This window comes from Alligator mississippiensis, chromosome 3 (genome assembly GCF_030867095.1).
Source record: "Alligator mississippiensis isolate rAllMis1 chromosome 3, rAllMis1, whole genome shotgun sequence".
Lineage (NCBI taxonomy): Eukaryota > Metazoa > Chordata > Crocodylia > Alligatoridae > Alligator > Alligator mississippiensis.
Window position 1 is genome coordinate 251,321,059 of NC_081826.1, and position 19,295 is coordinate 251,340,353.

Here is a 19,295-nt window from a genome sequence, read left to right on the forward strand (position 1 = left end):
TTTTGGAAGTCCCAGTCTGCTCAGTATCCTGTGTATGTAGGTCCCATGGTCTGAAGTTTGTAGTGAAAGGAAACTTTGGCTACTGTCCACTGGTGAACCAAAAACAGAGGTGAAATGAATCAGATTTCATTAGAATGTTTGTTATGGGTAGCTATTACACACCATTAATTTGTGATCTTTTTTTGTTTTCTGGTTAAAATTGATTTAATAATTAATTTTTGGTATAGTTGTAGCAAAATGTTCTTATCCTCACTGTGTGAGCGACAACACTGTACTTGATATGCTGTGAATGAAGAGTGACCGTAACCTATCTCAATTGTGCACTACTGAACAGGTGAATGTGGATACAAGTTAGGTAGATAAATGAGAAAGGGAAAAGGGCTGCTGACTCCTGAGCAAAATCCTTGCTAAGGTCCTATCTGTGATTGAATGTTCCCAACTGTCTGGCTCTTTGAAACTGCAGAGGGCAATGACAAATATGAATGAACTTAGATAAGGACCCCTCAAGTGACCTTGGTGAGTGTACAGAGAAGAGCAAAAGAGCGATACACACATCCAGCATAGGGATAGAAAAAACAGCTCCACAAGCACTGAGCACTGTCCTCAAAACTAAAGGAGAATTTCTAGTTGGTGCCACTAATCATGGGGCTTTTTATTCTGTGCCCATCAATCGCAGGAAGGCAGTGGCTTGCACATTAATGAGCCAGTAAATTCACTGGTGAGGAGTGAGTCTGGTAACTGTAGGACATTCCAGCAGCCTCCACAGCATCCTGAATAAGAGAACTAAGCTAGGACTGTCAGTGTAAATAGGATTGGAAATGACTGGAAGGGTTGGTTAGATACTATTAGGTAGGCTGAAAACCTAGACGTAGAGTCCAATACTGGAACCTCTCTTCTGGCTCATTGCATGATCATTTGCTAATAGTTAATTAAGCCAAATTCATCCCTCAAGTGACACCTTATACCTGTCACTTGAGGGATGAGTGAACCTCCTGTATGTTGCATAGTGATATAGTTGGAAGAAGGAGCATCTGCTTTAGCTTTGCAGCAGTGTCTGAGCAAGGGACTTGTTTGTACAGTAAAGGCACTCTGAGGAGCACTGTAGGTTTCTTTTGTGTGCACTTAATTTTCCTTATCTCCTCTCTATTAATAGACATGACCCTTGAGGATCCTGAATGGACCCAAGAAGCCAAGGCATTGACTGAACATCTCAGGCAGGCTTACAGTAATACCAGGTTTAGCAGACTGCCTTCCTTTGGTGACTCTACCCATTTTGCCATTGATTTGAAATTGCTTTACGCCGACCTGTCAGTTGTCTCAAAGGATATCTATAACCAGCCACTGCAGCAGCTCCTGCTGCCTGACATCCTTGCAAACCTTAACTCCATCACTGTCCTTGAAGGTGAAGCAGGAGGTGGGAAGACAGCATTGCTGAGGAAGGTAGCTGTGCTGTGGGCTTCAGGCTGCTGCCCCGTGCTAAGCAGGTTCAAGTTGGTCTTTTATCTTTCCCTGAGTGCCACAAAAGGGGATCAAAGCTTGACTGACATCATCTGCAACCAGTTAGTGGGATTTCCGGGGTCGTTAACAGAAATGTCCCTGAGGAACATCCTTCAGCACTTAAAGCACCAGGTCCTGTTCCTTCTGGATGACTACGGCGAGATGAATTCAGTCCCCTCGGTCATCGAAGGACTTGTACAAAAGAACCACTTCAACAAACACTGCCTGGTTATCGCTGTGCGTACTAATCGGATCAGAGAAATCCGCAAGCATGCAAATACAATTTTAACTATTGTGCAGTTTCCTCTGTACAGCACTCTCTACGTCCTTCGGAAGCTGTTTTCACACAACATTGCCCTTGTGGAAAAGTTCATCTATAAGCTGAAATGGGAAGACACCATGAAGACTCTTCTGAAGACCCCGCTTCTAACTGTGGCTCTCTGTACGTATTGGATACAATACCCAGGGGGGAACATCTTCAGTGACAAGGCTATTTTTAAAGCCTACTTGCTGTATAACTCCCTAAAATACTTGGAAGAAGGAGACCATGTTAGTGCCATGGTGTCCTCCTGTGGAGAGCTTGCCTTAAAAGGTCTTTTCAAGCCGTGCTTTGATTTCAGGGAGGAAGACCTCTCTGAAATAGGTCTTGATGGAGATGAAGCTCTGAGATTGGGCCTGCTGAGCAAATTCACTGCCCAAAGGCTGCAGCCAGTTTATCAGTTCTTTCATCCATCATTCCAAGAGTTCCTGGCAGGGCTAAGGATGAGCGAGCTCCTAGCTTCTGATGTTGAAGAAAACCTGGAACGAGGACTGTATTACTTGCAGCAAATCAACACGTTGAGGAAAGTTTCTGGGACCTATCACTTTTTATTGCAGTATGCTTGCAGCTATCCTTCCAAGGCAGTTCCAAAAATCATAACCCATTTATTCAACTTAATCCACTCTAAGGAGGCATTTGAAAGTCAAGCAGAAAGTGATGAACTACTACGACATCACCCAGAACTACAAATGGTGGTGCAGGCAATAGATGATTTGGAGTCAGAATTTTGTCTTTCATTTTTCACTCGCCTTTTGCTGAACATTGCAATTTCTGCAGCTTATGAAAGTGACACTGTTGCAATGTGTGCCCCAGCCATCTTTGAGTTTCTTAGAGGAAAAACATTTTCTTTTGGCACATTAGTGTCACAGTACAGTTTTTTGCTGTGGTTTTTTCTCGATTTTCCAGAAAGCCTGTCTTTTCCCAGTACTTTTTACTTAAATGTACATGGAAAAAAATATAAACCAAAATCTGATTTTTCGGACATAGGAATTCATCCCTCTGAACTGGAGGTTCCAACGATTGACACGGATTATGCTTCTGCATTTATAAATCTAAATGATATGTCACAGAGGATGAAAGAACTTGAGAATAATGTGAATAGCTTTTTTTCACTGGTTTCTAGATTTCTGCCAGACTCTCTTATGGCTCCTTTCATACTTGCAAAGGGTCGTGCAAAGATTTCAGCTCTGAAATTTGTAGCCAATGCCATTAGTTCTTTGGAAGAAGCCGATCTTAGGAACCTTATGGTACTATTCTCTATTTCAGACAATATTGAGCTTTGCCTAAATGATAGTCCAGGACTGGTTGAAAGTATCCGACCAGCTCTTGAACAGCACAAGGAATGCTTTAAAAAATGCAGCCTGTGTAATGTTAACTTGAGTGTAGCAGAACAAGAACTACTTCTGTCTATGTCTTCAGTGGAATCTCTTGAGATAAAGGAAGACGCCAAAGTGCCAGGTACAGTCCAGTGATTGTTAACTGACTGGAGTTTTTTTTTTTCTGTCTAGCTGCTTTTCTCTTTGTGGGTGTTTGGGGTTTTTTTTTAAATCCATAAAGCTTAAAGAGCCATTCAGTTAAAATGAATTCTAAAGGTGATGGTGAAAAAACTGTAGTCGGGGTAAAATTTATCTTCCATTCTGAGGTGCCATTTCTAAATCTATCCCCCAATATTTGAGTGGAATAACCAATTGGTTTGTAAACGGGAGTGTTCATAGTTACTCGCAAGGTACATTTTCCTGCACAATAGATTAAAGCCCTGGTGCTCAAAACTTTCAGTCCTGCAGGCTATGTGCGTGGTGCAGGGCCAATCCACAGGCTGGAGCCAGTGTGATTGATGGGTGTGATCCAGCACATCAGATCTGGCTGTGGACCAACCCTGTGCGCTGGTGCAATCCAGAGTGCAGGACTATGTCATTTGGTTTGCAGGGCTCCCCACAGATCCATAAATTTGGTGGCAGGGGGAGCCATGGCTGTGGAGGTTGAACACCACTGAATTAAAGATATGCTACTTTTTAAAAACAAACAAACAAAAAAGCCCACTCATGCCTTAAATTGTTTTTGGGTGGGGGTTTTTTTAAATTGTTTTGGGGTTTTTTGGCTTACACTCTCAACTGTGAAAGGTTTCTGAAGCTCCCACTGAAATGCACAGATGCAATTCTTTATGCCATCGGGACAGAGCTGCAAGGGAGAGAGGCAGTGGGTTGGGGTCCATCCCAGGACAAGGGGGAGTGGGGGCAGTGTGGATCAGGCTGGGGGGCATGAAATAGGGGGAAGTCAGGGTTGTCAAGGTGTGGAGTGAATAGGGGACCATTTTAGTGGAGGTAGTTTTCCATTAAGAGCCCTTTTCCAGCAGAAAGTTTTATCAAGGAATCTGTATTGTTATGGACTGGGTAGAGAGAACAGGACAAGATCAAGAAGACTAAACCAGTGTCATTATTTGTTTTACTTTGTCTTTCAGAATTGCTTTTTACAAATTTGGACAAATTCACCTGCTTAAAGGGATTATCAGTGTATGTACAGAATGGTCAAAATGTGTTTAACATCATGCCCAGTGGCTTTGGAAATATCCATAGCATGGAGAGATTGTTGATTGATAATGTGAACTTTTCAGATAGTTCTTCCAGGCTGGGTGAGTGCCAGGGTTGACAACTGTACATTAATTTATGGACGCTCCATAAAAAAGACACCCTAAAAATGCTTGTCTATGAAAATCCATAAGAATATTTTGCCCTCCATAAAAACATAGAGTCATGACAGCTTTAAGCTCTGTCACAGGAAATATTTGGAGCAGCACTGAAAGACAGACAGAGCACAGTAGTACCACCTACTAAGTGGAAGGACAGGCCCCTGCACATGCTGAGCTCTTCTCAGGGCTTTGCATCTCCCAGGAGCCTGCTGGACAAGACCCCTCCTCCCCCAGCACACACACCCCTTCCTTATAGCAGTGTGTTGCTACTGGGTCTCTATGCTCATCCCCTGCATCTAACAGCTGTCTGCATCAAAGGTACAGGCAGGGAGGAGGGTGGTGCTGCCAGGGTGAAGCTGTGGGCTAGGAGAGACAGTGGGTGTGACAGGGGAGTGGATCAGGCTGGGGGTGGGGGCAGGTGGGAGTATCAGTGTTTGGGGTGGGTAGGGGACCCCTGTGGTGTGGGAAGTAGGCTGTAAAATCACTTCTGCAGTTTCACAGGGCTGCCAGCCCAAGAAATATTTCTTACTGGTCATAAAAATACGTGTCAATAATAATCAAAAAGTTTATCTGTCAGTAGGAAATGGCAGATTGTCTGTAAGAAATAATTTCTTGAGTTGGCAACCTTGGTGAGTATATCTTTGAATGTTTTTAATGACCAAGTTTAGATAGCACTCTCCTGCAGAAAAATAACTGTTTTAGATTCTTCTTTAGGTATAACATTGTATCCTTCCTTGAGTCTCCAACAGAATTCTTTCCCCTGCCTGTCTCCCAGTTTTTAAGCTGGCCTTGTCATTCCAACAAAGAAGAAATGTTTTTAACCTTTCACTATTATTTCCAAATTGGTCAGAAGAAGGAATCAGTGTAGACCAACTGGAGGTATTTCCCTTGCTGTACATGCTATCTACAGTGGTCAAAGCCTCTGCCAAACCATGAGCGGTAAAAGAGGGCAAAATTGGGAGCTGAATATAGATCACCTGAATAACCACTAATAATCCAATTAACTGAAGATGCCCAGGCCCAGATTCTGGCAGGCCACAAAAGGGAGGGAATTCCAATTCTGAAACACAGCTACTGAAAATGACCTTCCACTGGTGGGTATTTGCAGGGTCACTATTGATTGACTCTGATCTTTCCTAGCAGGGAAGTACCAGAGGATGGTGATGGGCAAGTACTTGGCATCACTTAGTTCTCTCCTGGGTGTCCCCCAGTGTTACACATTTTCACCCCTCCTGTTCAATTGGGTATGAGGCCACTGGGCTAGATCATGAGAAGATTTGGCTTGAGGTGCTATCAGCATGCTGATGATGTGCAGAGCTGGCTCTCTCTTATCTTATCCAGGCAATGAAATCTAGATTGTTATCCATTGCTGGGCTGCATTTGGAGACTGGATACAGATGAACCAAATTAAACTGTTGGCAGACCTCACAGTTGGGGTTGTGGGGATTGGGACACCTATCATTGATACAGTTCAGCATCCCCATGTCCCTCAGGCCTGCAGCCTTGAGGTGCTTCTGGATCTTTTGCTGTACCTGGATTCTCAGGTTGCAACAGGGGCTAGGGGCATCTTGTACCACCTCCACCTCCAACAGTATTCCAACCCAAGCCATGAGGTCTGCCAACATCCATCACCCCTGCCTTGTCTAGATTTGGTTTCAGTTGGTTCACCTGCATTCAGTGCCCTACTGAAGTCAGGCTCTGGGTAAGGATCTAGACTTCAGGGCCTGGATCAGGTGAGAGAGGGAGAGACAGCTGGGTGTCAACAGCATACTGATGGCACCTCACTCCAAACCCCTCATGATCTAGCCCAGTGGCCTCGTACACAATTAAATGGGAGAGGTGAAAAGATGGAATGCTAGGTGATGCACAGGAAAGGTCCCAAAGGGATGATGAGCATTTGCCCAACACCATCCTCTGGGACTCCCCTGCTAGAAAAGAGCAGAGCCAGTTAAGAGTGGTTTTGCAAATACCCACCAGCAGGGAGGGAGGTGAGGATTGCAGTCATACCCCCTTTGGCTGTATGGTACAAGTGCAATGAGATCTCTCAGCTCACTGGCTTGTCGGCACAGCTCCTGCTGGACCCACAACTTTGGCGTGGGTGTGGAACACAAGAGGGTGAACACCACTGTTGCTTGCTCTCCCTTGTCCCATGTTACCAAATTCAGCAACTGAGGTTCCTGATTGAGAGATCCTTGTTTTTCTGGGGCTTTTTAAAATTAAATGTTTAATTAATTTTCCTTTTGCATTTTAATGTGTAGATGGAGCATTGTATACAGTACTGAAATTTCCAAACAAAAAGATTATACTGTGGGTGAAGTCCCTCCATTCTTTTTACCCTTTAATTTTAATTACACTGCTGCCCTAGGGTCTCATTCTTCTTAGTATGAAATAACACAGTGAAAAGGAAAAGGCACTTCTGGAGGTGAAATTTTCCTTAATAAAGGGGCATAGTGCAAGAAGCCAGGGGGGGCAGAGGGTGTCTTAAAATATAATTTAATGCATTCACTTAACTCGTTACTGTATATCTTTCCTCCATGTCATTAAAGAAAATGTATAGGTACTGCTAATGAAACCATATTGATTCTGAAACTTCATCCATTAATCGTATGATTTTTTTTGTCCTTTAACAGTTGGATTCATTCAGGGATTTCAGAACCTCCGTGTCTTTCATCTGAACACTTCCAGCTTCCTTGACTGTGACTCTCTTCTGGCTACAGTTTCTTCTTGCAAAAAATTAATGGAAATCAGGTTTACCGGATCATTTATGAGAGACCGAGACATGTTATCCTTTGGTAGGAAGTCACTGACTTGTGCACCTCTTGTTCTGTTCATTCCCCCTGCCCCCTCTAAAACTCAGCAGCTTGGAAAAGTTGACTATGTAAAGATACAAAATATCTTAATATTAGGGAACTTTAATGCAAGAAAACTCTAATCCAATCCATTTGATTTTAAAATATAGCATAATCTTAATACTGAATTGGTGAAGTTCAAGAAAGCACCAAACATTGTCTGGCCAAACTTCCAAAATCAGGTGCCTAATGCACCAAAATAGGTGAGAACTGATTTTAAGCCTCTGCAGCTCCCATTGAAGTCAAGGGAAGAGGTGCAGTTTTTTCACTTCAATGTCCTCAGGGTGCTTCAATGTGGGAGTAGGTGTCTCCTGTTTCTAAATTTGTTGGCAGCCCTCCAAAGAGCCTGTCAGGAGGAGACGCAATGATTAGTAAGCATGTTTTTATAGGAAATATCTACATTTGTGTCATGGTAGTGTATCTGAACACATAGCCAGCAAGAACCCTCTTAGTCATACAGTCAGATACGATTTCTGTATGTCATATATCTAAAATAGGTTAAATACACTTCCAAACAGCATATTAGCACTCTTGGGCTAAGAAATTACTATTCAAGTCAGAAGACAAATCAATGAAGAAATCTGCATTGAAAAATCGTATACATTGAACTGTGTATGTATGTTCAGGATCTTACTTGCATTGAAATTGATAATGCAAGCTGGTATCAGATACTTAACCCATCTGAGCACAGGAAAGAATTTTAGAGATACACGTGGTAATAAATAATCTTTAAACAAGCGTCCCTTCGATTTAAGAACCCGTGGATTATATGAGAGCCTAACCATCTATGATTTGGAAGACAAGGCATTAAAAAAGCAACCTGTATTAGTTCTTGTTATAATAATTTTAAAATGTGAATATCAAAATGCTCATTTCTCTCTCTCTCTCTCTCTTTTTAGCTGATATTCTGCCAAATTTTCTGTTTCTCAAAGTGTTAGACCTTAATGAGCAATACATTACTGATGAGGAAACTTCCCAAGCCTTTGGTATGGTTTACAGTTTCATTCTATTTTTTTAAAATCAGAATTAATTATGTTGCCTAAGAATAATAATCATTTTCTAGGAATCAGTGCCATACCAGTAGAGGCGATAAAGTGATTTAAGCAGGAGATTTGAAATCTTTAAGAGGTCTAGAACCAGTGGTTCAAGTCTCACAAAGTGAACACACACCTGGAGCCTTCTGAAATATATGAATTGTTAAGTGAAGCTCTCTTGGATGTCCTAACTTGGGGGCCTACATGTGTTCAGCACCTTTGAGAATCAAGATATTCTTTGAGAATATTTAAAGTGGACTGGAAAGAAAAAATAAAAAAATAGACAGCAGCCCATTTATGTGTAAAGGAGGCCTTGTTACCTAGGTTAACACAAAATGTTAAAAAGGACAATGGGAGAGTGGAAGGATATCTATCTGGAAAGATGTGGTGATGACAGCTCATGACTTTCTGAAGAGATAAGAAACAAGAAAACAAAAGTTGGTTAACTGAGAGAAGACAAGATTTTTGTTCAGACAAATATTGTTTTCTGTTTTTACTCGTATATAATTTCAACCTCCAACTTCTAGTTAATAGGTAGGACAGAGATTATTTTTGCTACGGATTTTAAACACCTAATCTTTTAAGGTATGAATGCTCATCTCCTGGGAATGCATTACCTGCAGATATTCTAGGTTCTGCAAGAGCAGGTTTTAGTTCAGGAAACCCAGAGGGAGGCAGCAGGAGCTGGGCAATAGCTGAGGTTTCAGAAGGGAGATAGTTTTGGGGAGAGTGCTCCCATCCAACTTTTCTACTGGACTCCAGAGGTCTACAAGAAGGAATGACCTCCCTTCACCCTTCAACACACTCAGAAGGCACACTGGACCGCTTCACAAGTCTTAGGGCTAATAAACGTCTTCTACGCATCCAAAAATCTTGACCCCCTCACAAAATGTCTGAGTGGAAATATTTTCCCTTTTCCACTGACAAGCCTCCCAAACAAGTGTAAAGGTGCTTAAGGGTTTGCCCAAGGCTTGCAAACTCAATCAGGGTGTTTGCATCATTGGGATGTGGATTTGCAGCAGGCTGTACACAGATATAGCAGCTGAAGTTTGGAGCTGAAGGCTGCAGAATGCATGTGTGCAATTGGACAGCTGCAAATCTGGGACGGGAAGCCCGGGGCTAAGAAGAGGAGAGAGAGTAGGTGAGGGCTGCAGGGGAGAAGGTCTGCTTCTGAGGCGGCTGCTACCAGGACAGTTGCTTCTGAGAGGATGACTGGCTGAAGAAGTGTTGCTGAGTGAGCTGCTACTGAGGGCAGAGGGAGCCATAAACTATAGGGCCATGTAAAGCTTTGGTCGCTGATTTGGTTTGGAGGAGGTTTGGCCTGATTCACCAGCTGAATCTCTGCATCGGAATTGAATTAGGAGACCCATTAATCTTTCTGAATTGAATCGGAAGCCTCCAGTTTGATTCGGAGAGATTTGACAATTCGGACACGGAGGCAGCTTTATATGTTTTTTCTACATACCTGAAGGTACCGGGCGGCTTGTGTATACTGCAATGGTGAGGCAGATGGAGCGTCGCACAGGAGCATAGGGGAGTCCCCAGCGCACTTGACGGCAGGCCCAGAAGTGGACCAGAAGCACTTCCGGTCCACTTCCATGTCAGTCCAATTTCGTGTCTGCCACGGAGCACGAGGGACCCGACCCCACCCCCACTCTCTGGCTCAGCAACTGGTGCCTCCTGGGGAGGAGTAATTCTGGTCCGCTTCCGGGTCTGCCACCAAGCACATGGGGCAGGGGGCGCATGCTCCTGTAGGAGCGTTCACAAGCTGTGCCTGGTACCTCGAGGTATGTAGAACAACCATTTAAAATGGTCTGTGGCTTAATCATTGATTCTCCGATTCTAATCTTCAGATTTGGATTCAGCCAAATCGAATTGGGACAGTGATCCGAATCAGCGAATCGAATCACTGTTCTCCACATTGGGCCGAATCCCAATCCGAACTGAATACAGCCCACTTCGCACACCCCTAATAAGCTACTGAGTACCCAGGATTGGCTGGTATCCTTTACTAAAGGAGCAGGGTTTGTGCAAACCAGTTCCTCTCCCCACTCCTTAGTTTCCTGGGTGCAGGGATTCACTGGTATGGAATCAGGGACAGGGGCTGCTAGAGAAGGTTCTCTGGGACAACTCCAGCAGAGAGCTCAAAGTACAGCCAAGAAGGGGCACTTCAGGTGCCAAACACAGAGGAGCTGCCTTGGGGAAGCATTTGGCAATCGTGTGATTGTTTGCAGGGATCCAGGAAAGACTGGAGTAGCTGCACCTGAGGTCCTGACAGATGACTCCATCTGACCAGATAACAGTATTGCCACACATCTTCTGAGGCAGAGCGAGCACAGCTCCACAGGTGCTTAGCTGCAACCATCTCACAGTTGATTGCTTTCTTGGAGGCAGAGTGATTCTGTGGGGATCTAGCTGATTAGGTGTATATACCTGTTATAAGTTGCCTGAGTGCTAAATTTGATAACATAATTGCTTTTGCTATGTGATAAATATTTGCTTCTATTTGCTGGTATAGATTATTATCGAGCTCATTGAAAATATTGTGTTTGCTATCTATGTGATGTTGAATCTGTTAATTTCTCAGTTACTATTATCAGTATTATTGTAAATAGTCATTTAGAGTTTTGTCTGGTGTGGGGAGAACCACGGGAGAGCACTCGACTGAGTGGTGGCTCCCAGTCTGTAGACAGAGTAGAAGTTGACCGAGACCTATTGGCACCCCAGCATCCCAAAAATTTGGACGTGGTTGCAGGTATCCCTGCTGCCAGGGTTACACAAGCAAATTGCAGGATAAAGTAATCTCTGCAGTGGAAAGGACTAGAGAATTGAAAGAAAAAATTCTTTTGAAAACCATTTGTGTGTATTTTCACACACCAATAATTTGCCATATATATATTTTACTTTGAAATTTTCCAGTGGATCTGGCCATTATCACTGGCCAAGGCTAGCAAGAGTCCTTACAAATCTGTATTCTTGTCTATGCCTGTCTTCATCCAAGAGTGCAACACTTCTTTTCCTTCTTTCTACAGCATCTGCTTTAGGATGTCTTGTAAATCTGGAAGAACTTTACCTCCCTGCTGTGTATGGAATAAAGCATGCAGCAAAGCTGATTGTTCAGCAGTGTTCACATCTGCAACTTCTCAGGTGCTTCTCATTTCATCATTCTTTGAATGATGAGAGCCTACTGGAAATAGGTGAGTTATTTTAAAACAAACATTAATCCTATGAAATAGTCGCTTCTGGCAGGGGAGATGTTTCTGCAGGAGAAATTAATTTCCCTTACCCATGTAGCTACTTTTAAAACAATTACAAGTTTAACTAGCTTCTTAGAAGATGCCACTTCTGCTCTGGCCTCCATGAAGCCAGTGTTGCTTCTCCTTACCCCACCTGAAATCCTAAACCCTGCACATCCTCATTTCTTGCCTTTTTTGACCTCTTCGAATCATTCCCCTTCTTCACTGCCTCTGGCTGAAGTATCTTGTCCTCACCTATAAGCCTTCCTAGCCACTTAGTCCAATGATTCCCCGAACAGCTTTTAAGTTGCTTGCAGGTGGGGAAGTGAACTAGTGTGGGTCACTCAGAGGGTCATGTCTGTCAAGACATCTGCAGATCTGCAGTCAAATGACTTATAACATTACTTCCCTGTAAGTTATTAAATATCACAGCCAAACAAACTTCCTTGGGCTGTGGCCCCTTGATTTGATTGCTGGTGTTCTACAGGTAAATTCTTTGGCTGCGTAGCATTGAAAATGGATGCACTTTCTAGTTTAGATGATCAGTAAACCAAGTGCAAGTAAACTGCAGACTTCTTAAAGGACTTTCAGGCGTGTAGGTTGTAGCCGTGTTGGTCTAAGGACATAGGCAGACAAGGTTCCTTGGGTGAATCTGATATATTTTATTAGACCAACCCAAATAGTTGGGAAAAAATTATTAAGCAAGCTTTCGGGTTCAAAAACCCTTTGTCAGGCTAAGGAAGTTTCAGCAGTTGGTGTGTGCTCTTCCTGGATGGAGTGAAAAGTAAAGAAGCCAGTGGCTGGGCTGGTATGCATACAAGACAGGTAGTCAGTGAAAATGTAGATTGAGGAGTCAATGGGTGAGACACAGGCGGGGGGGGAAGGGGAGAGAAGGGAGATGAAAGTGGAGAGATACCTCCGGAGTCAGATGTCAGGCAGGTTATAACGTGTCATAAATCCAATGTCTATATTTAGTCCATGATTTTTAGTATCCAGGAGGTTGATGAAGTGGAGTTCATAGGCTCGTCTCTGGGAAGTGTTTTGTAGGTTTCCTTTGAGGATCAGAACTGAGAGATTGGAGAGAGAGTGGTTTTCTTGTGAGAAACGTGCCCCTACAGGTAATTGTGTATTTCTGTCTTTGATAGATTTCCGGTGTGCATTCATTCTGGTGTGCAGTTGTTGTTTGGTCTCTCCTACGTATCTTCCATCAGGGCATTTGGTGCATTGGATGAGATATATTACATTTCAGGAGGTGCAGCTGTAAGATGCAGGGATGCTGATGGCTCTGTCGTGGGGTGTAGTAATAGTGGGGGTGGTGGAGATGTGTTGGTAGGTTTTACATTTCTTGTCATGGCACGGTCTGGATCCTTTTGGTGTGTTTTGGGCTTGAGGAAGTTTGCTTCTGGTGATGAGGTTAGCGAGGTTCAGTGATTGTTTGAAGGCTAGGATGGGTGGCTCTGGGAAGATCTTTTTAAGACTAGGGTCTCTGTCTAGTATGGGTTGCAATTGTTTGAGGATTTTCCATACAGGTTCAAGGGAGGGGTGATATGTCATAACCAACGGTGTGCGATTTGTGGGGGGTTTTCTTCTGTACTGCAGCAGTTCTTCACGTGGTATCCGGGTGGCTCTTTCAAACGTGCTATCTGTTTCTCTGGAGGAGTGTCCTTGTTGGGTGAAAGCCTTTTTAAGATTGGTGAGGTGGCAATCCCGGGTGTTCTCTTCAGTGCAAATTCGGTGGTATCTGAGGGCTTGGCTGTATATCACAGTGTTTTTGGTGTGTTTAGGGTGATTGCTGGTTCTGTGCAGATAAGTATGTTGGCCTGTGGGTTTCTTGTATAACGTGGTCTGTATTTTATCATTCTGGATACTGATCATCGTGTCTAAAAAGGAGATGTTAGTGCTGGAGTATTCTAGAGAAAGTTGGATGGAGGGATGGTGATTGTTGAATTTCTGATGCAACTCAATCAGAGATTGCAGGTTTTCAGTCCAAATGATGAAGATGTCATCGAGATATCTTAAGTATAGCAAGGGTTTGATGGTGCAGTTCTTGAGGAAGTCTTCTTCCAGGTGGCTCATAAAAAGGTTGGCATACTGTGGGGCCATTTTAGTGCCCATAGCTGTTCCCATCATCTGGAGGAAGTGTTGATTATTAAAAGTGAAATTGTTGCGTGTGAGGATGAAGTGTATAAGGTCAGTAATATCTTTGGGTCTGTAATCTGTGTTGTAATCTTGTGCCTGTAGATATGTAAGGCAGGCTTGGATGCCATCCTGGTGTGGGATGTTGGTGTATAGGCTGGTAACATCCATGGTGGCTAGGAGTGTGTTGCTGGGAAGGTGGTCTATGTTTTTAAATTTCCGTAGAAAGCCTGTAGTGTTTTGTACAAAACTTGCTCTGTGGGCAATGAGCGGTTTTAGGATTGATTCAAGGAAACCTGATATTTCCTCAGTTAGGGTCCCATGGTTAGATATGATAGGTCTGCCAGGGTTCCCTTGTTTGTGGATTTTAGGGAGCATGTAAAAAGTCCCCGGGTTAGGTATTGGGGGGATCAAGGTCTGTAGTTTTTCTTGTAGTTTTGATGGAAATGATTTGATGGTATTGTTGAGTTTTTTGGTGAAAAGGGGAGTAGGATCTTCTTGTAGTACTTTGTAGTAGGTGGTGTCAGAGAGCTGTCTGTTGGCTTCCTTTATGTAATCTTCACGGTTTAGGATGACTATGGCTCCTCTTAAGATATATTAAGATATATTGATGACATCTGCATCATTTGGACTGAAAACCTGCAATATCTGATTGAGTTCCATCAGAAATTCAGCAATCACCATCCCTCCATCCAACTTTCTCTAGAATACTCCAGCACCAACATCTCCTTTTTAGACATGATGATCAGTATCCAGAATGATAAAATACAGACCACGTTATACAAGAAACCCACAGACCAACATACTTATCTGCACAGAACCAGCAATCACCCTAAACACACCAAAAAAGCTGTGATATACAGCCAAGCCCTCAGATACCACCGAATTTGCACTGAAGAGAACACCCGGGATTGCCACCTCACCAATCTTAAAAAGGCTTTCACCCAACAAGGACACTCCTCCAGAGAGGTAGATTGCACGTTTGAAAGAGCCACCCGGATACTAAGTGAAGAACTGCTGCAGTACAAAAGAAACCCCCCCACAAATCGCACACCGCTGGTTATGACGTATCACCCCTCCCTTGAACCTGTACGGAAAATCCTCAAACAATTGCAACCCATACTAGACAGAGACCCTAGTCTTAAAAAGATCTTCCCAGAGCCACCCATCCTAGCCTTCAAACAAGCACCGAACCTCACCAACCTCATCACCAGAAGCAAACTTCCTCAAGCCCAGAACACACCAAAAGGATCCAGACCATGCCATGACAAGAAATGTAAAACCTGCCAACACATCTCCACCACCCCCACTATTACTACACCCCACAACAGAGCCATCAGCATCCCTCCATCTTACAGCTGCACCTCCTGAAATGTAATATATCTCATCTAATGCACCAAATGACCTGATGGAAAATATGTAGGAGAGACCAAACAAGAACTGTGCACCAGAATGAACGCACACTGGAAATCTATCAAAGACAGAAATATGCAATTACCTGTGGGGGCACATTTCTCACAAGAAAACCACTCTCTCCAATCTCTCGTCCTGATCCTCAAAGGAAACTTACAAAACACTTCCCAGAGACGAGCCTATGAGCTCCATTTCATCAACCTCCTGGGTACTAAAAATCATGGCCTAAATATAGACATTGGATTTATGACACATTATAACCTGCCTGACATCTGACTCCCCAGGTATCCCTCCACTTTCATCTCCCTTCTTTCTCCACCCCCCCCCAGCCTGTCTCTCACCCATTGACTCCTCAATCTACATTTTCACTGACTACCTGTCTTGTATGCATACCAGCCCAGCTCCTGGCTTCTTTACTTTTCACTACATCCAGGAAGAACACACACCAGCTGCTGAAACTTCCTTAGCCTGACGAAGGGTTTTTGAACCCGAAAGCTTGCTTAACAATTATTTTCCAACTATTTGGGTTGGTCTAATAAAAGAGATCAGATTCACCCAAGGAACCTTGTCTGCCTAAAGGACTTTCACATGTTCTCTCACTCACTGCGAAGAACAGCAAACCTTTCATGACCACATTTAGACTAATTGTTTCCAAATTGTCCTTTCTTGTTTTGAATTTACCACTCACTCTAAAAACCTAATGGAAATATGCTTGGAAAGCTACAGTGATATGAATAAAAAGGAGTCATTCCCCTTCAGTCTTTGAGGGTATAACTAGATGCCATCAAATAAAGTGAAGCAGCTATGCTGATATGTATCCTGGCACAGCTGATCTGATTCACTGGGTGAAATGCACATTGGCTGTTGTCCTACCCATGATCCTGCAGGACAACAGGCAACATATTCCCTGCTCCAGTGATGGGGTAATGAGCTGCTAACACATTGCAAATTCTTCTTGGTATATTTTGTCTCTGATAGTAGTAAGATTGATTAATCATGGTATGTTTGCATCCAAACAGCTAAATGTCATCAGGGTGAGCGTAGGACCATGCTTCACACCCTAAATAATACATTTACATAGTGTTGTGTGTAAGGTTAAAACATAATGAATCTTTGTTTTCTTATATTTTTACTTGTTTTACAGAAATAATTTTTTGCCCAAGATGTTTATTACACATTTTTTTTTTTTTTTTGTAGCCAAGGTAGCATGCAATGGAGGTTTCCAAAAGCTTGAAAATCTTTCACTGAGTTCAAACCACAATGTAACAGAAGCTGGTTGGACAAACTTCTTCCAAGTGCTGTTCCATATGCCCAGTTTAAAGGAATTAAACATTAGTCGCACATACACACAGCAAATCAAATTGCAAGCAACAACAGTGAAGTCGTTTGTTCAGTGTGTGTCTAGGCTTCCCCGTCTTGTGTACATTCAGTTTTATGGCTGGCTGCTTGATGCAGAAGACCTGAAAATGTTTGAGACTATGAAAGAACAACACCCCCAATCCAAGCGTTTAAAATTAAGCTGGCAATGGATGTTGCCCTTCTCACCAATTTTACAAGAATGAAACAATTTTTTCTGTATATTTGGGTTTTTTTTCAATTTCTTTAGAAAGAGGCACATAGCACAGCATCTTTGCATATTAAACCCTGGAATTTTAAGCTTCATATCTGCTTATATTAATTAATAGGAAACCCTTTTCACAGACTGGAGGGATTAATATAAGCCTTGCAAAGTACTTAGATGTCTGACTGACAAGTGTATTAAGCATAAGCTTGTCATAAATAGTACATTTTCATGATTAGCGTGCCTATCGGATGTTAACTCTGAACATTTTTATTGCCATGCAAGGAAGTATTTTTTGTAAATGGATGACATGCCAACTAGAATGACTCTGAATTAAAGGTAGTAATTTAAAAAAAAACACTTAGTGGGCTCACTGAAAAAATGAAACTTAATGAAGATTAGTAGATGGGATTTATTAAGGCCTGCAAGAACACTTAAGCAGGGGGGAGTTTCTTTCCTTGAAGATGTTGTAAGAGGTGTGCAGGTATCCTAGACTGTAACTTTTCCTATTCTGGGGGACTACTACATAGTGACACCAAATTCAGGATGATGTCCAACTACTTGTTCCTGGCTAATACTGCCACTTAGTTCATGTTTTAATTTAAACTGTTGAGAGAAATACTGTATATAGAGACCTCATATGAACTTTATTTTTATTTTAAATGGGCTTTTAAGTATTTTTTTTCCTTTCTAAAGTAGGCAATTTCCAGACCCACTGTGACCTTTCAGCCAGTTACACTTGACAATACTTCACCTTGGGCAAATATAGATGTATGCTAATACAATAACTAAGAGTGCTTAATAGTGATGTTCTAGTTGTGATGATCCAGAAATTATGTGAGGCAAGGCTTTACTGACTTACTGGACCAACTATGCAATTGGAATGAAGTTAAAAAAGCTTCTGAGTGCAAGATATTCTTTGTCAGATCTCACTGACAAGGAAAGTTTTGCATTCAAGTTTGTCTAACTTTATCCCAACTACATTTTTTTTCAATAAAAGGTATCACACTTAGAAATCCTTACTACCTCACAGTATTGTACTCATGCGTGGTCACTACCAGTGTTCCCTCTAAGGTGTAGCAGTTTGTGAGCTCACCAATTCAGTCCATTCCCAAATTGGTCTGCCTCCACCTTTTGGCATGTGCTGCTTCAGTCCACCTTGCAATTGGTGTGTGTGTGTTCTCCCCACCCCCCGCTGTGGCTGGCAGGTAGATATGTGCAGGTCCCCTGTTGTTGCCCAGCATGATTTTTTTCTGTGTGCAGCTGCACATGCGCGCAGCTTAGCAGGAACACTGGTCACTGTACATTTTAACAGAGATCAAACACTTAACAAAATGCCTAAGCTTGTGTTACTATCCCACACTTGCTTACATACCAATGCAGTTGCCATGTACAAGACTTTGTTCCTCTCTTTACTAGATTGTATAACATTTCAACATTTTCTTAAAAAAGCTTTTATGGGTCACTTTCAGTATGTACTTAGTGTGCAACATGGAGTCTTTTTCCAAACTGCTGGGCTACTATGGGTTTTTCAGACTGATGCTAGCTAGCCTTTTTATCTGATCCACTTAACACTTTCTAGAAATTATTTCACATATGATTTGCCTAATGAGATGAGAAGCTGTGAAATGGATAGAGTTATGAACTATAGCATAACAATGAAAATTAAAATAAAAAGCCCTTACATCTCAGATCAACATCTGTGGGACAACTTAGTGTTCCTGAGTAAAAACAAGTTGAACTTTGTCCCATCTCCCAGCAGTTGAACATCCACCACCATGTGGGACTGCAGGACCTCAAGCATTTTGAAACTACTATTTTAACCATTTCCTCCACAATTCTGTCTGCTTTTTATTAACTGGGAAACATTCCAGCCTCTTATTATTTTAGTCTCAGTATGTTTTTTTTTTAATGTAAGCATCTATGAAGTCATCACACAGGACAGATGTAGAAAGCAATGTCCCCAATTTTCATCAACTCTAAATGCTCTCTCAGAAGACGAATGATCCATGTATTATATAGAATCCTAAGTTAAGTATCAGCTGTGAACTAAGTTATGGTGGTCAAACTTCTATTTAAATGTTCAATTAATAGTTATATTCCGTGTTAAGAGAAGGGTTCACTATAACCATGTGTAAAACCAACGAGGAAATATTATTGGCCTTGAAGTTATGACTAATATTGCCATACTCTGTAGGCTTAAGTTATTTAATGAAAATAAAGGGACTTTCTGGAATTGAGTGAATCTCTTATTCTGTTCTCAGTGCAGATGTTCCCCATCTGTTTGAGTGGATTCCTTTGAAGATGCTCAGGACCATGATTGCTTCCTTACAGCCCTCAACTGCTATGTATTAAGGATTTAAAGAATAAAACAGCCTCAGCTATCACCAGCTTCTTATGGCCTAGGGCTAAGAGAGAACCCTGTAACAATTGCATGTCTTAAGGGGTTATTGCCTCTACACCAAAATTATTCCTCAAGCAAAATAGATTTAGCACATTACCAAGGGCTGGCAGGGGAGCAAGAATTTTGTGGAGTCTGGGCTCTAAAGCAAGCCTTCCTGTCT

The 19,295-nt window shown here is 42.4% G+C and overlaps 1 protein-coding gene across 1 annotated transcript in view; it reads left to right on the forward strand.

Annotated features, from left to right (window-relative positions):
• Nucleotides 1–18,971, forward strand: part of LOC106737353 (baculoviral IAP repeat-containing protein 1-like) — a 42,044-nt gene extending 23,073 nt beyond the window's left edge. The window contains exons 9-14 of the mRNA XM_059725077.1: nt 1,154–3,274; nt 4,275–4,445; nt 7,133–7,294; nt 8,251–8,337; nt 11,418–11,582; nt 16,368–18,971. Coding sequence (XP_059581060.1) covers nt 1,154–3,274; nt 4,275–4,445; nt 7,133–7,294; nt 8,251–8,337; nt 11,418–11,582; nt 16,368–16,732 — 3,071 coding nt within the window. The 3' untranslated portion in view covers nt 16,733–18,971. The remainder of the gene's footprint in view (nt 1–1,153; nt 3,275–4,274; nt 4,446–7,132; nt 7,295–8,250; nt 8,338–11,417; nt 11,583–16,367) is intronic.
• Nucleotides 18,972–19,295: the final 324 nt, after the last annotated feature.